Raw genomic sequence first — 14791 nt, 5'->3', positions numbered from 1 at the left:
TACACAGTCTGGGGCTGTCTTGAAAATTCTTCTAGAGTTGAAATCTTCAGGTAACTACATTGTCTTGGCGTGCTGCCTAATCGCAAGTGCTTAGATTAGTTAAAGGTGACAACTTCATGAAGCTTTTGGAAAAAAATGTTACTGATTTTTCATGTTAGTCTTCAGTAGTGCTGGAAGGGAGGTGGGGGAACAGCATTACCTCAGATAGCCAGCCCACAGCTCTAACAGGGACCAGGTTCATTAACAGAACAAGTCATTTACAAATAAACATTTAAAAAAAACCCCCACAACTTGTATCAAACCTAGGAAGAAGTCAAACAAATAAAACCAATCTTTTTAGTACAGTAGTGGGTTTTTGTGCTTTATTAAATGCTTTCCAGACCCCACTAGATTGTGATGTGAGGCTTAATTTGTAGCCTTCTGCTTTAAGGGACTCAAACCACAACCAGCAATTTGCAGGACTGATCTGATTTTCAACAAAGAGATTTTAGTGTCTGACAGTTACTGATACATGTTACATAAATTCTGAGCAAAATTATTTTAAAGTTTGTTTTGCTGTGAAGAACAATTGTCTCACTGCAGGAACAGAAGATTAATGCTTCTCATTAATATGTTCAGAGGCAGCTATGAGGAGGCCTTTCCTGGAGCAGTTGTTTGCAGAGCTTCACACCGACTGCCATTTTTATCTGGAGGGAAGAAGCTGCCACAGAAAACTGCATGTATTTAAAATGATTCAGAAAAGCAGGCTGGGGGGATATAATACACGTTGAGTGCTAACACTGACTTCACAAATAAGGCAACAGAACAGAAGCTACTATAAACTGTACATAATTCATGGTACAATTATTCACTCACTGAAAACTTTATGGTAGGTAGGGTGTAGTACAACCTTAAAGTGCCATTATTTCTGAAAGCTTTATTTCAACTTGGACTGGGAAATAGGATGATGTTTTATAACTATCTGTCTTTAGGCAATTTAGTGTTCATTTCCCTTTCTCATTCTACCTTCTAAGTCTCTTTGGCAGAACACAGTTGCTGTGGTAGCACAGCAGAAGCCATATAAACAAAGGCTCAGGGTCCAGGCTATTCTCAGGAAGCAATATCTCACTTGGTTTGTCACTGGCTGCATTTTGTCCAGAGCTTGTTCTCTGTCCTGCCAGTAGCCACATGGCACGCTCATGGGCAGAAGCCTCTCCAATGTCTTGATGCAGGCACTTGCGCTAGGGCACCACTTAAGTTACTTCACTGTCACCGGAGACACTGTGTGTATGAGCTTGACCATCCAAACTGCTGCCACAGGCTTGGCTTCCATCTCCACTAAACACAAGAGATATGGAATCGTGGGGATCGTCCTCAGCATAATTGTCCAACACCTCTAAAACAGGCATGCTAGGGTCCTTCAAATACTGGAAAAAAAGCCAGACATGAGAGTTTAGATACCTATCCACAGAACAGATGTAGAAGAAAGGACAGACACAAAGCAGGTACCACCACCTAGAGGCAAGTTGTTTCAGACCCGAATTCACAGCAAGATGTATTTTAGATTTCCATGAAACTGCAGTGAACAAGGAAAAAGTTAAAAATACCTTATTTCTGTGGAGGGAAAAAAATAAAAATCAATCAATCATGCAAATGTCCCTTTAAGTAAGTTAGAACAACCTCCATTTCTTTTTTTTTTTTTAAATAAATTTTGGCTAATATTCTCATGCCAGTTCAAGGAAATTCTTAGTAGTTAAGAACAAGCAACAGAAGAAAACACTTCATTACGCTGCTGAGGACATACCCTCCAATGGCAGGAATCTAGCAAATGACAGCTTGTCTAAAAGACTGATGGAGCAAACGAGATCTAGGATTCTGGTTTGTTCAGTGTCAGGCAAGTCAGATCTGCATCTTTTACTGCTACCAGGAAACTCCAGTGGCATTAATTACTTTTTGCTTTGACCTCCCCCCTCTGCTCCCCTTTCCTCCAAAATTAAGTCATCAGCTTTACAATGACTGCATAATCAAAGAAGTGAGCACTAGAAAAAAAAACATAGGCCAGAGCAAATCCTTTCTGTTCCTCCTACCACCCCCACATGCTCTTCTTATCACTAAGCTGATCTTGTGTTTCACAGGGAATTGGAATCATCTACCACTTCTTGTACTGAAAAAAAAAAAAAGTGCAAATCTGCCATTGAACATTTTTTCCCCGATTTAAAAAAAAATTAAAATAGATGGCTGGAGCACAGACACCTTCACATTGTTACAAGACTGACATAGCTTGTGGTTTTACTCAAAAGTTTGTTCTCTGCTGTAGGAGGTATCATAATCTGGCTGAGAGGGATCGCAGCTCAAGTCATGTCTGTTGTGGAACAAAATTAACCTTAGTTTCAATTAAGGCACCACTTTCTCTGTAATCATAGCAAGCCTAATAAGCAACAGGATTATTTTTTCAGGTGTATTAAAAATGTTTCATATGGGAACTTCAAACACATCCACTCCAGCAAATTCAAGACATGAATGTCAGTTTGGTTTTGCTATGTGAAGGTAGAACTGCTTCCTGTAACCATGACACTGAAAGATGAGATCCTGCTGTAAGAGAAGGAAGCATATGATTTTTCTGAAAATCTATAAGAGTACATATGAAACTGCCTTAAAATAATCAGTATTCCATACTCATGAAAAAGTGTTTTAAGAGGAGAAACCTCAGGCTGGTTGATACCTTTTAGAAATACACATTTTTTAAAATTCTGTGTGTTTACTGATTTTCTTTCTTATCTTTCTTTATTCTTTGTTTTGCCCAAAACCAGACTCACCATTGTTCAAGCATATCTACTTTTCCTGCAGGTTTTACAGATTAATGTAATTTCTCCAGAATAAATGTGATTTCCAGATAAATGCAATTACTCCAGAAACACATGATGTTTAGAGAAGATAAATAAATAGAAATTCTATTCTTGAAAGTCCTTTGCATGAAATGCTGCACTACTGTAGTACACTGTACAAGGACTTCTTTTCCTACACAAGATATACTTCACTTGATATGTGATACAGCTGCCTCCACTGAGCCCCCATGAAATGGTAGCTGAGGCAGCATAAAGAGAGAAACTAATATACTCAGGACTCTGCAGAAAGTCTGGGGTCATTCACCCAGACTTCTATAAAAATCTGGAAAAACTACCATTGCACAATGGAATACTCTGACACGCAGATATATATAAGGAAATACACCTCCAAGAACTGCAAACATACACAAACTTCTAAAAATATGAATGTATGCTGAACAAGAACTTTTAAATCAAGAACTCTGCTTAAAGACTACTTCCCATTTAAATACTAAAAGAGGAAGACAAACAGGACAAACAGTATCATTTAGTACAGAAATGTGTGAGCTACAAGGAGGAAAAAAAATCCCAGGATGACTTTTTCATCTGAGTATTGCTAAACCTACAGGAAAAAAAGAAAAAAAACCCAAGAACATTCCCCTAGGTGATCGTTAGGTCTTCAAGTCAGTCCTTGTTCTTAAAATGATCAGTCTCTCCTTTTCTGTATTTGATTTCTAATTGGAGACCTTGGTCCCAAGTACATGTTCTGCAGCACACAAAAGCTTTTTGCTTCAAGTGAGCAACTGTTTCAGGCCTGGTGACTTCAATAAGCAAAGACAGGGATGGACAAGGGATAGTCAAGGAACAGAGACTCTTACTCTGGTTTCATAACAGGATTAGAGCAACATTTGTATCTTAGTGCAGAGGAAAAAATAATTCAGGTGAGTAAGAGTAATGCAGTGGGAGATCACATATGAGAAAAGTAACACTTTACACTGAGTGAACAATCTATTGTTCTATTTCTGTTATGCAACAACTAGCTTCCTACTCACTTAAAGATCATCACTGTCTTTTACAGGGAAGGGGAAGAGCAGGGAGAAAAATAGAATGTCTACACATACCTCTTCAAAGTGTGATGGGATTTCTAATGGTGGCTGAGACCAATATTTAATTGTTTTGTGGTGCCTCCACAGAAGAAACAAACCAGCTGTTACCAGAATTACAAAAAATGACACCAACACAAATATTAGTATAATATATGCAGCTCTGGTTGTCTCTGAAAAAGAAAAAACAAACCACCATATACATACAGTAGGTTCATATTTATGCACCATCAAATATAAGACAATATACATCAAGCTGAAATGTACTATGCTTGGTAATCAAAGTATAATTTCCAAGGCTAAGATCTCAACTCTACTATAGATGCATTCTAAACACCTGTGTTCAGAAGTAGCTTGTTTTGTGATTCCACATGGAAGTCACCATCTCCCAGGAGCACCTGTCCCTTAATCGTGCAGCCTAAGGCAAGCAGGGCAAACACCGAGCTGAAGGGATGGGATGGATTCCGGCTGTGGGGCAGAGGGCGGGCAGGGAACGCCATCTGCAATCTGTCCTTCCACCCCCGGGTTGTCTGCAAGGGCCATTAACTGCAGGGCGTTCTTTTTCAAGACATGCCCCTCCCTTCAGCAAAGGGAGGGTCCCAGACTCCAACGTCACAGCTTGGGGGCTGGCAAGCAGGTACTTGGCCAATGCTACCCGGGAGGTCAGCTCCTGCACAGCTTCAAAAACTGTGTAAGCAGGTTTCATCTATGCATCTTCCAGCGCGTTCAAAGCATGCTAAAGATCAGTTGTGCCTTTGGTTGTGTTGATGGTCATATGGAGAGATTCAAGAGAGAGAGACAAACTCTTATCTTGCACATGCCCTCTCCTCCCGTCACCCTCCCTCTTATCTCGTACAAAAACATGGAGCTCAAAACGTCAGAGAAGGAAGTAGGTCAAAGAGGAGAGGGACGTTCCTGCCCTACAGGAGGCAGTGGCTGACGAAGAGGATTTACAAAAGTAACACCATCTCCTTCATCAATCACTTCCGCTAAAGACCTGGTACTTGTATTTTCTTCCTTTGCATATTTCTAGAAAGAAATACCTACTGCAGTATTTATGAGGGAAAAAAACAAGGGGAAGAGTACAGCATAGACCCTCAATTACTAACTGAAAAATGTCATTATTTTGCCATTAATGACAATTGTGAGCTACTATTGGTGGCTCTCTTAGCACCTCTGACAAGTACAGGTATGTAAGTGATCAGGTTCCACAATCAACAACTCCTGTTCTACACTCAGTGTTATATACCAAAAAAAAAAAAACCAAACCAAAATCAGATTTATACCACTTATTGTAGTTCTGTGACACTTTGGGACACTTTGTAGTCCAAGTAGCTGGAGATCTGAATGTGTCATCAATTCTACTTGAATTCTAAAACAATAGATTGTCAATTCCTTTAGATTTCCAATTTCAAATAGTGTACTGCTCATCTTTATCTCCTGTTTAAAAAGACACACAAAAAAAGCACTGTTACTGTGAAAATCAGACCTGTCTTCAACACAAATCCCTTCCCCATATTTAAATTTCTCATTCAAAAGGCAGAGATTTTATTTTGCATATGTCTGCTTTACCAAACAAGAGACACAGTGAAATATATTTCAACTTTCCTACTTGAATGCTTTGAAATTCCATTATTTTTAAATGAAATTAAGCCTGACCATTTAAAACCATCTATAAGGGCACGAACAGCAGAGGCATGAAAACTGATGCAAGGCATCATTTTATCCACAACACGCTGCTGGATGCTTTGACTCTGCTTCTGTAACAGCTCAGGCAGTGAGCACAATATAGGAAGGGGGAGGGAAAAACAAGCCATGAGGAGTGCCTCCACCATCAGAGGAAGCTGACAGAAGTGTTGTTCAGTGAAGAGCTTCCACCATCTCGACTCCTTCCACTGAAGAGCAAAACAGCTGATGGGCAGTGCAAAATCTCCAGTCTCCACACAGCCACCAAAGTCTTTTGGGAATTTTTAGCTTGTAAGGGGACTTGGTGAAGCCTACAGAAGCATACAAGAGTGACTTCTGGTCTGAATCTCAAACATGAGGGTATTTTATGTGTGTCAGAAAAATACACGTTGGTGCAAGAGAGGAAGGAAGTGGAGGCGTTTCAGATTAAGCAACGACTTTGAAATAAACGTTTTTTTTAAGTAATTTTTTTTTCTGCTTCTGTTTTTTAAACATTTGACTTTAGAATGACCTTCTTTTTAATCATCTTCCTCTTTTTTTAAAATGTGACTTAATTCCTCCTCTGCAATGCTGACCTGTCAAGAACACAATTACCAGGGACCCCAGATAGCAGCATAAGCACATGATGAGACCAACACCTCTCAGCTTCAGTATGAGCAGGGACAGCTCATCCCAGCCATGTCCAGCATGTTTCTAATAACTCTGCCTTTCTCTGCCCTAGGAACAGGTGACATCAGGCCAAAGCAGCCTATTACTGAAGCTGCCAGCACAAACAACACCAGGACAGGAAAGAAAGAAGGATATTCCAGTCTTCCAAATTGTCTAAGCAAACTTTGGAATCAAAATGCAATTTTAAAATCACCCTTGACACTTTGTGGATTCTCTCCCTTCATCTGCAATGTGATTTAACCTTTGTTTCATATGGAGGAAAAAAAAATGATGTTTTTCAAAGTTTCATAATACATGCAACACTTGTGCCAAAACCAAATTAACTTTAGAGAAAAAAATATATTAGTCTTCTTCCTCCATTTCTTCTGTTTTGCCAAGAGATACTGACTCATATCTCAGTCACAAGGGCATTATGAACAAAATAAATTAGAGAGAATTCTTACTTTTTTAGTGGTACTTGTTGCATTCTCCCAGTAGGACACATGATACTGAAGAAAGTCACCTGCTTCAGATCCAAAAGGAGGTGTGACACTAATGAGAAGTGAGTCAGAGCTTTCAATCACGCTGTTCACTTTAGGGGGCCCTATAGTAGCTGAAAACAAACACAGAAAGAGCAGTGAACAGCTCATCATACTGTCTTCAGCTTTACTTAGATACTCTCAGCAAACATGTTAAATATTGACAGCTTTTTCTCAAGCAAACAAATACAATATTTTCTCATCTACCTAATGCATTTAAGTTATCTGCTTTATTACAAATCTAAGGAACAAGACTTGAAAGCATAAGCGAAACTACGTAATTAAAAAGTTTCCTGTTAATTTTTTCTGGAAATTCAGTAAATATTCACTATAATGTATCTGAATTTATCTGTAATTAATGGTGATACAATTTTGTTGTTTTTTTGTTGTTTTTTTTCCCTTCAAATAGCCTGCCACATATTCTATGTTCTCTTAAAAGCACACTGGATCAATAGACTGGAAGAGGAATAACTAGTTTCCCCCTCCTTGCTTTGATGTCTCCATCTGTCCTATAAGGTAAAGACGACGCCTTCCTTTTGCAAAGAACTCTGAGGTCAAAATCATGAAAAATAAAGTACTCTCAGTCCTCATACAAGATGCTTATCACAGGTCACATATGGTCATTAGTCACTTATCTTTTGTATCTTGACTTCTTTCACCAACTAACCATATCAGCATTTGTAAAGCACTCCAGGATCTCAAAAACCCCACTCACACAAATATTAGAGTAGTTAACAGCTGCTTGCATACTAAAAAGGGATAACTATTAACAGTAAAAATCAATCCTTGCATGCAACATTGTTTATTGTACCTTAATTTTTTTTTTAAGCAGAATCTGCTCTGTCCACTGTTACTTTAGAGAAAATTGGCCATGATCTTCGTATTGGTAGAGAAATTTCAGTTTCTTCCTACTTCCTGTTGCTGTACAATGCAAATGCCTTGCTGCATGTCCTCCCAGATTCCTGAAGCTCACCCTCTCAAGTGGGACTGACCCAAAAGTTAGAGAACAGCCTGACTGAGTAGCCCATGGTCTTGGTGTTTAGAAACTGATCTCAAGGGTGGTCACACAAGAATGATGACATAATGTTCCTCTTGCTCTCCCAAGGAACAGACACACAAATGTCTTTCCCACACTGAGCCTTCTCCTTTGTCTTGTATTCCCATTAGCCCAGTGCTTTCCTAACTGCAAAGGATCCCACTTCCAAACAATCCTGCATCACAAGCTACAGATGCATCAGCTGTAATCCTCAACTCAAGATTTTGGTAGTTCCTCATTCCCACATGCTTTATTACTAGACATAATCCAAGATTTAGAACTGAAGTCACCAGAGAAAGTATCATACTCTTTGCAGCATGGATTGCCACTGCTTCTCACAAGATATGGAAGAACTTGAAATAAAGAGTGAATAAATTCATTCCTCTGCTTAATTATAATTTCAGAGGTATTTTTAAACTCAGTATTTACTTTCTTCTAATCCTGAAACCGATCACAGCAAGGCAAAAGAGCAGATCTTATAAGGAACAACAATATGTTTGCTCACACACTTAATGGGATTTAAAGTGTGCCTTGACCCTTCTACACTGTAGTCGGGACAGTTTATACTTATTAGAAAAGAGATCTGTCCAAGAGAAGTAGGTATTTTGTACTCAGACTATGATAAATCAAAGGGGTGTATGTGTGCATGCAGCAGCACTAAGTGGAGAAAGAAGAAAATGGAAAACTCTCTAACATAATATATGTCATAGTTCTCGTAAGGCGTAACCACCCAAGGAAACTCCTCTGTTTCTCTTTCAATACCTGTTGAAAGAGTGCACTGCTAACCCCACTACAGAGGGACTAAGTAGTATCAAATTCCTAGTGACACACCAAGGCCTTGTAGTCTTTGTTATCTGAACACATACAATTCTCTCACTTGGCTTTTGTACATAATGGAGTCAAAAAAGCCTAGAACAGACAACAAACATTTTTTTCAAAGAAATCTCCTTTGTGAGAGACACTGAAACATAAATAGCACTTACTGTTTCTCTCTGCCACAAATGGATCTGTTTCTACCCAGTCAGAAGTCACTTGCCCTAGCTCAGCTCTCACACGGAAAAAAAAAGTCCAGCGCCGCTCCTTAAGCAACAAGGGGAAGCTGCATTCAGTCAGGGCGATACGGGTGCAATTCATCTCATCCCACTGGTTAAAGGCCCCTCTGCAATGCAAAACAAAGGACAAATAAAGCATCAGCAGAACAGCACAACTATCTCAAGCACAATCCCTCCCACCGAGACAATTTTTGTAACAAAACCGTAAGTTACAAAACTACCACTTCCATGCACGTTCGGCTCCATGGCCCTTTCGGCACCTGCACCCCCTCAGTATCTGGGGAAGAATTTAAATTAGCAAGGGAGAATTAAGGAAGGCTAAAATTATACAGGAAACTATTATATATTTCTGGGTGCTTTTCAGGTCTTCAGTATTTGCTTAGTTCACTGGAAATATTGCAGGCTAAGAGATGGTCAGTCTTCAGAAGCTATATAAAGCATTTGTAATAGACAACTCGTTTATTTAGTAATTTTTAGCTTTTTTTTTAAAAAAAACAGTTGTGTTACTGGATCAGAACAGAATCAGTTTGGTTGGTTTTAGATCTATTTACTTACGTTTTAAAGTGGACTGTATATAACACCAAGCCTCTATCCACTTTAACAGGGGACCACCTCAGTGAACTACGAAAGTTATAGGAATAAACCATCACATCCTTTGGTGGTGGTAAACGTGGAGAAGATTCTAAAGTAAGAAGAGGAATAAAAACAACTATTAAAGCATTCAACTATACAGTAACTAACTTCTGATCTCCAAATTCCATCACCATATATTACATCTTTGAAGGCAAAACCATTCCTCCTTCTCATTCTATTTCTAGGTGCACATTAAGTTCCTGCTATCCACAAAGCACTGACCTGCAATTTACTGCTTTTATTTATTCCATACAAAACATAACACTTAAAGTACCGAGTCCAGAGCAAAACAACGAACCTCAGGCAGCTCCCCCATGAAGCTATAAATTAAGGTCCACTGCCACTTGCTCATCTATTTCAACTGTCCGCATTTCACATTTTATTTACTGTGTTAACAACTCAGAACACGCTTTTCTTGACCATCTGCCTTCTGCTAAATTGTCTGAAAACAGAGGTCACTTCGCTGAAACTTTCCAGGAAACAGGTCAAAAAACCAAAGCCTTCTCATACTTAAACATTCACAAACACATAGAGCACTGTTCCACTGGCAAGCCTGAAGTTTTGTCAGTTTTAAAACTGATTTCACAATGTAGAAAAGGACAGAAACCTCCATTAGAGGCGTGCCTTCAGCTAGTAGGAACGTCCAACCAAATTTGGTCAGGCCATGAACTCCTGAGGGTGAAAGAAGACTGCAAGCGCTCTGAACAGCTTGTCAGGAGGCGAGCAGCACAGAAGCCAAGAGCAGAGTCATGTCTCTATTATGGGAGAAGAGCTACTTCCCTGTGGGTCCAGGCGGATGGAGGAGGAAGCTGTTCACTGGGACTGGAGCACGGCCAAAGGCCAGGCACTGAGCTGGGGGCTGACAGGCCAAGTGGAGGAAGAGAGGAAGGGAGAGAGGGAGGGCGGCCAAGCAAAAGACAAAGAACCAAGGGCTTGGGAAACAGGGGTGGATGAAGTAAAAAAAGAGGGGTAGCAGCTGGAGGGAAATGTTAACTGGCAAACAGAGCAAAACACCAGACTGGAGAACCAAAAGCACTGAAAGACAAGGAGACCAGTGGCAAGGAATTGGGATGGCCAAAAGAAAGAAACTACTACCGCAAGTAGGCTGAGGCAAGGAAGACAGGAAAATGCAGTTACTAAACACCTTTGAAACCAGAAAAGCCTCACACTTAACTGCAGCACTCCACGAAGGGCCCTTGGAAGGCCTCTAGTCCAAGCCCCTGCCTCGAGCAGGCCCAGCTCTGGCATAAGACCTGGCTGCTCAGGGCTTTCTCCAGGCAAGCCCCAGAACCTCCAAGGACAGAGCCTGCACAGACTTGTTGGGCAACAGCTTCACTGCCTGCCTGTCCTAAGAGGGAAAAAGGTTTTTCTTCTACATTTGACTTGAAACTGTCCATATAGCAATCCCCTTACACTGGGTCAACAGGTCCTAAGCTCAAAGACAACCATGACATGACATAAGATTTCCATTTTTTTGTTCCTAAGACAATAGTCTCCTAACATACAGTTTGCTTATTTTTACATAAAGAAGATCAGAAGATAAGCACTTAAGCTAAATTCTGGCCCCAGTCTTCTTTGAGAATATGGGGATAATGTCAAAAAGTTTTTTCTTTTTGATTTCTATATCTGATTTTGTTACACAGCACTAGACAGCACACTGATGCTGACAGAGCTATCTTTCAGAAGAAATGGCGTGGCAGGCTCTTAACATCCTCCGTGTACAGGAAAGAGATGACATGAATATTCATAAAACTGCATTAAACCCTAAGTCCAAAATAATTAGTTGATTTTTCAAAGTTTTAATTAGGTATATTACTAGTTTCTTAGCCTCAACTTTTGAGTAGTGCTCTTAGGTAAACACACATTGCCTTGGGCTACAGATGCATCACTCAGCATTGCAAAACTTTGAGATTCCTTGCGATACCTAAACTATTAATCTCTCGCATATTTTAAAGGCCACTAAGTAACCCCTTCTTCGTTCAAGAGAGATTTTCACTTTCTAGTCACGCAGATTATTTCTTGCGCTCTCACTGCTGGTCTGGCATGTGGCAAGGTATCTCACACCATCAGTAATCTGTGCACTCAGACATCCGACCGATACAAACTAATTTCACAAAATTCAAGAAAGCTGTCAGAACAAAACATAAGCACTAGCATTTTTTTTCCTTCTCTCCCTCCTAAAAAAGAGAAAACAGAAAAGGAAAAAGCAATAAAAGACAAGGGCAGCTGGTTCATATTCTCAATAAAGACTGCACACTGAATATTTTGCAGTATATTAGCATTCAGAAACAGATCATTTCACCTACCAGATTCAAAGACACTGAAAAAAATACCAGATCTATGACTCTGTAGTTGAACATCAAGTTGCTGTATGCCACAAGGCACTTGCTACTGCACTGAGGAGCTGCTTCCACAGCACACTCAGGGAATGCATTTGTATTTCAGTTAGATATCTCAACATGACAAGGGAAGTTAAATTTCTGAAATCACAGACTGAACTCCATAATGATCATTAATTTGTATGACCCGAAGTAACAAAATGCGCACTTCAGAAAAAAACCGCTAAATATGCACAAATCTGAGAAAAACCTAAACTACCTTAGCCAGGAAAAGGCAGAAGTGCCCAGTCCTTTCCCTCTGTTTGGAAGGTGGTCTCGCTGAACTGGTTCCTTTAAGGCATCTGCCAAACAATGCTCAAGATTGTTTTTTCCTGATGCAGAGACTTCCTGACTCTTCAAGCCGCAAGTCAAAGCTTTCACAGAGCAGAGTGTGAAGCCACAAGTTACGCTGAGTGAAAGCAACTCTACTTGGCCTAGCCATCGGTTTCACAGACCCTGCTTCTGAATGAATTCTGATCCTTTGCCTTACATCAGCAAAAAGGAAATCTGTGGTCGTTTTTTTGGATGGACTTCTGCTGTTCTAGTGAACCGAACTGGCTTCTCATATTGTCAGACAAGCACCAAGGCCTGCAAAAGGTGAACAGCAGAAGCATGTGGCCAGGTAGGGGCAGGTGACCACAGCTGGCTGCTCTTTCGGCTGAAAGGTGTAGCATCCCCATTTGCAATGAAACACAGCGCGCGGTGCCTACCGGAGAGAGCGCAGAGGGGGAGCCAGGCCCTACGCACAAGTCACACACCAGAACAGCTCCCTGGGACAATCCTGCCGCTGCCGATGGGGTGGGACTGGGCCACGCTGACTGCGGCAGGACCCCCCAGCTCACCTCACCCCACCCGTGGGCATTTGGACTCCTGGGTCCAGCCACAGACTGCAGGCCTGGAACGGCAGCTGCCCCCAGAGAGCCGGAGCCACAGCCTGGCCAGCCGGGGCCTGAGGAACCGCGAAGGTGACAGCGGACATGATGAACACACGGAGGTACCCGCGTGCCTAAGCGCGGACCACGCTGTACTCACACCTCCTTCAAGACACGCCACAGCAACTCTTCCCCACCTGGTGCCACACACACCGAAGCCAGGACTTCACTCGAGAGCTCAGACCCGACCTGAAGAGCAAACCCCCCCCCGCCCCGTTACGACAAAGCATCTCCATGGAAGCCTACATCCAGTCCTACCTAAACTGTCAGTTCCCAAAATGACACGGAGGAGGCCCAAGTACAGTGATGAACCGGGGCCGCATCACAAACTACACTCACATCAACAGCCTACCACCGCATCAACCCCCCTCAAGGCCGAACCCGGTGGGGTTCCGGCCGCTCCCTGCGGGCCGCAGCCGGTCCAGGGCCACGCTGTCCGGCGGCTGCCCGCGGCCGGGACGCCAGCCGGCGGTAGATTACCGAGGAGCAACAACGCCGGGGTCGGCAGGGGAAATCCGGGCTCGCCCTCCCTCCCGGGGACAGGCACAGGCCGGGGAGGAACGGATGAAATCCGCCACAGCCCCGCTCTCCCCACTGCCCCCCCCCGGCACTCACTTCAGCGGACGGTCCTGGCAGGCGCCGCCCCGCCGCCCCCCACCAGCCGCCCCGGGCCGGGCCCTCGCCTCACAGGCTTCCGCCGCCTCCCGTGCCGGAAGCCCGCCGGCGAGGAGGTGCACGGAGAGGCGCAGGCCGGCGGCAGCCTCCAGCCCCGCGCCGCCGGCCACACCGTGGCCCGCCCCGCCGCACCCACCTGCGCCCGCAGCCCGGGCCGAGCCGAGGAAGAGGAGGTGGAGGAGGTGAAGGAGGAGGGAGAGGAGCGGCGCCCGACACGGCATGGCCCGGCTGGCAGCGCCCCGCCGCCCGGCCCCGCTCGCCGCCAGAGGCTGCTCGCCGGTCCCAGAGGAGCGGGGCCGGCGGCGGGCAGGCCTGGCGGGGCCGCCTCACGTCCGCGGCCCGGCCCCTGCTGCGGCTGCTGGCGGGGAGCGGGGCGGCCGCGCCGCTCCAGCCCGGCCCCGCTCCGCCTCCAGACCCGCCTCCGGGGGGGCAGAGCCCGCCCTCGGCCCCTCCGGGCCCGGCCGAGGCGGCGGCGGCCGAGGGCTGATCGGTGCCCGGCCGGAGGGCGGGCGACGGCGGAGACCCGCGGCCTGGCCCTGCCCGGCGCCGTGCAGGGCCCGCGGCCTCCGCGGCCGCGCTCAAGGGTGGAGGGGGCTGCGTGTGCCTTTATGGCGTGCGGTTGATATGAGAAAGTCTTGCCATTAAGTGGTTAAAGTTCCCCAGCGTTTTCTGGCTGCATCCAGCGTAACACCACCCCGTGGTTAAGCCTAACCGCATACCTTTAACCGGTGTTATTGATTACACGGTATAATGATTCAAAAACCTGGAGGTGATGACGGGGAGCCGCATTCCCCCCAAATGATCACTATTTTAATCGAACAACTGCTTTTAAATAATTCACTAGGTAGGGACCTGTTCTTTTTTTTAAGAGGTTCAGCACTACTGCAGTTAAAAGCACCATAAAGCAGAGGAGTATTTCACGTCTCCCGAACAGAGTCAAAACACTCCCTCTTAAACATTTCTGGGAGAAAATAATGTTTTTTAAGTGCACGACTGGGCAGTCAGCAGATTAGGAACGGCAGGACTGTCAACGGAGGAAACCATGCAGAGTTGGGGTACTTAAAGCATCTTTAATTAATATTGATAAAGGTGGTGTTTGGCTGCCTGAAGGCTTCCTGAGCAAAGCTTTCACTACCGCCATCAGATTTCCGACGAAAGGAAAGAGGCAAGTACAGTGAGATTATCTTGCATTCAGAGCACTAGGTAAGGGCTGGGTAGCTTTGATTTCCAGGTAAGCTTGGATGAATCACTTGGTTTCGCAGTAGTTCAGCTCTTCCTCATCCGAAACGGAGATTTCTCCCTTCC

General features: G+C 43.8%; 1 protein-coding gene across 1 annotated transcript; it reads right to left on the bottom strand.

Annotated features, from left to right (window-relative positions):
* Positions 1 to 336: 336 nt before the first annotated feature.
* IFNGR2 (interferon gamma receptor 2) lies at positions 337 to 13879 on the bottom strand. The gene is made up of 7 exons (XM_074903103.1): positions 13623 to 13879; positions 9424 to 9550; positions 8800 to 8975; positions 6706 to 6854; positions 5194 to 5347; positions 3926 to 4080; positions 337 to 1406 (listed from the first exon to the last, which is right to left on the bottom strand). Exons 1-7 carry the CDS (start codon positions 13705 to 13707, stop codon positions 1233 to 1235), a joined length of 1020 nt encoding a protein of 339 aa, XP_074759204.1. The 5' UTR covers positions 13708 to 13879; the 3' UTR covers positions 337 to 1232.
* Positions 13880 to 14791: the final 912 nt, after the last annotated feature.

The sequence above is a fragment of the Athene noctua genome, chromosome 1 (assembly GCF_965140245.1).
Source record: "Athene noctua chromosome 1, bAthNoc1.hap1.1, whole genome shotgun sequence".
NCBI classification, from domain to species: domain Eukaryota; kingdom Metazoa; phylum Chordata; class Aves; order Strigiformes; family Strigidae; genus Athene; species Athene noctua.
The sequence above is the reverse complement of the archived record's forward strand: the minus strand, read 5'-3'. Positions and strand labels throughout refer to the sequence as shown.

Coding starts and splice junctions, on each gene's coding strand:
- IFNGR2 (XM_074903103.1), bottom strand. CDS start 13,707: ATGCCGTGTCGGGCGCCGCTCCTCTCCCTCCTCCTTCACCTCCTCCAC. Junction 4,081..5,193: donor TCACAGAACTACAATAAGTG/GTATAAATCTGA, acceptor TTTCTTTTTCAG/AGACAACCAGAGCTGCATAT. Junction 1,407..3,925: donor TCCCATCACACTTTGAAGAG/GTATGTGTAGAC, acceptor CTTTTTTTCCAG/TATTTGAAGGACCCTAGCAT.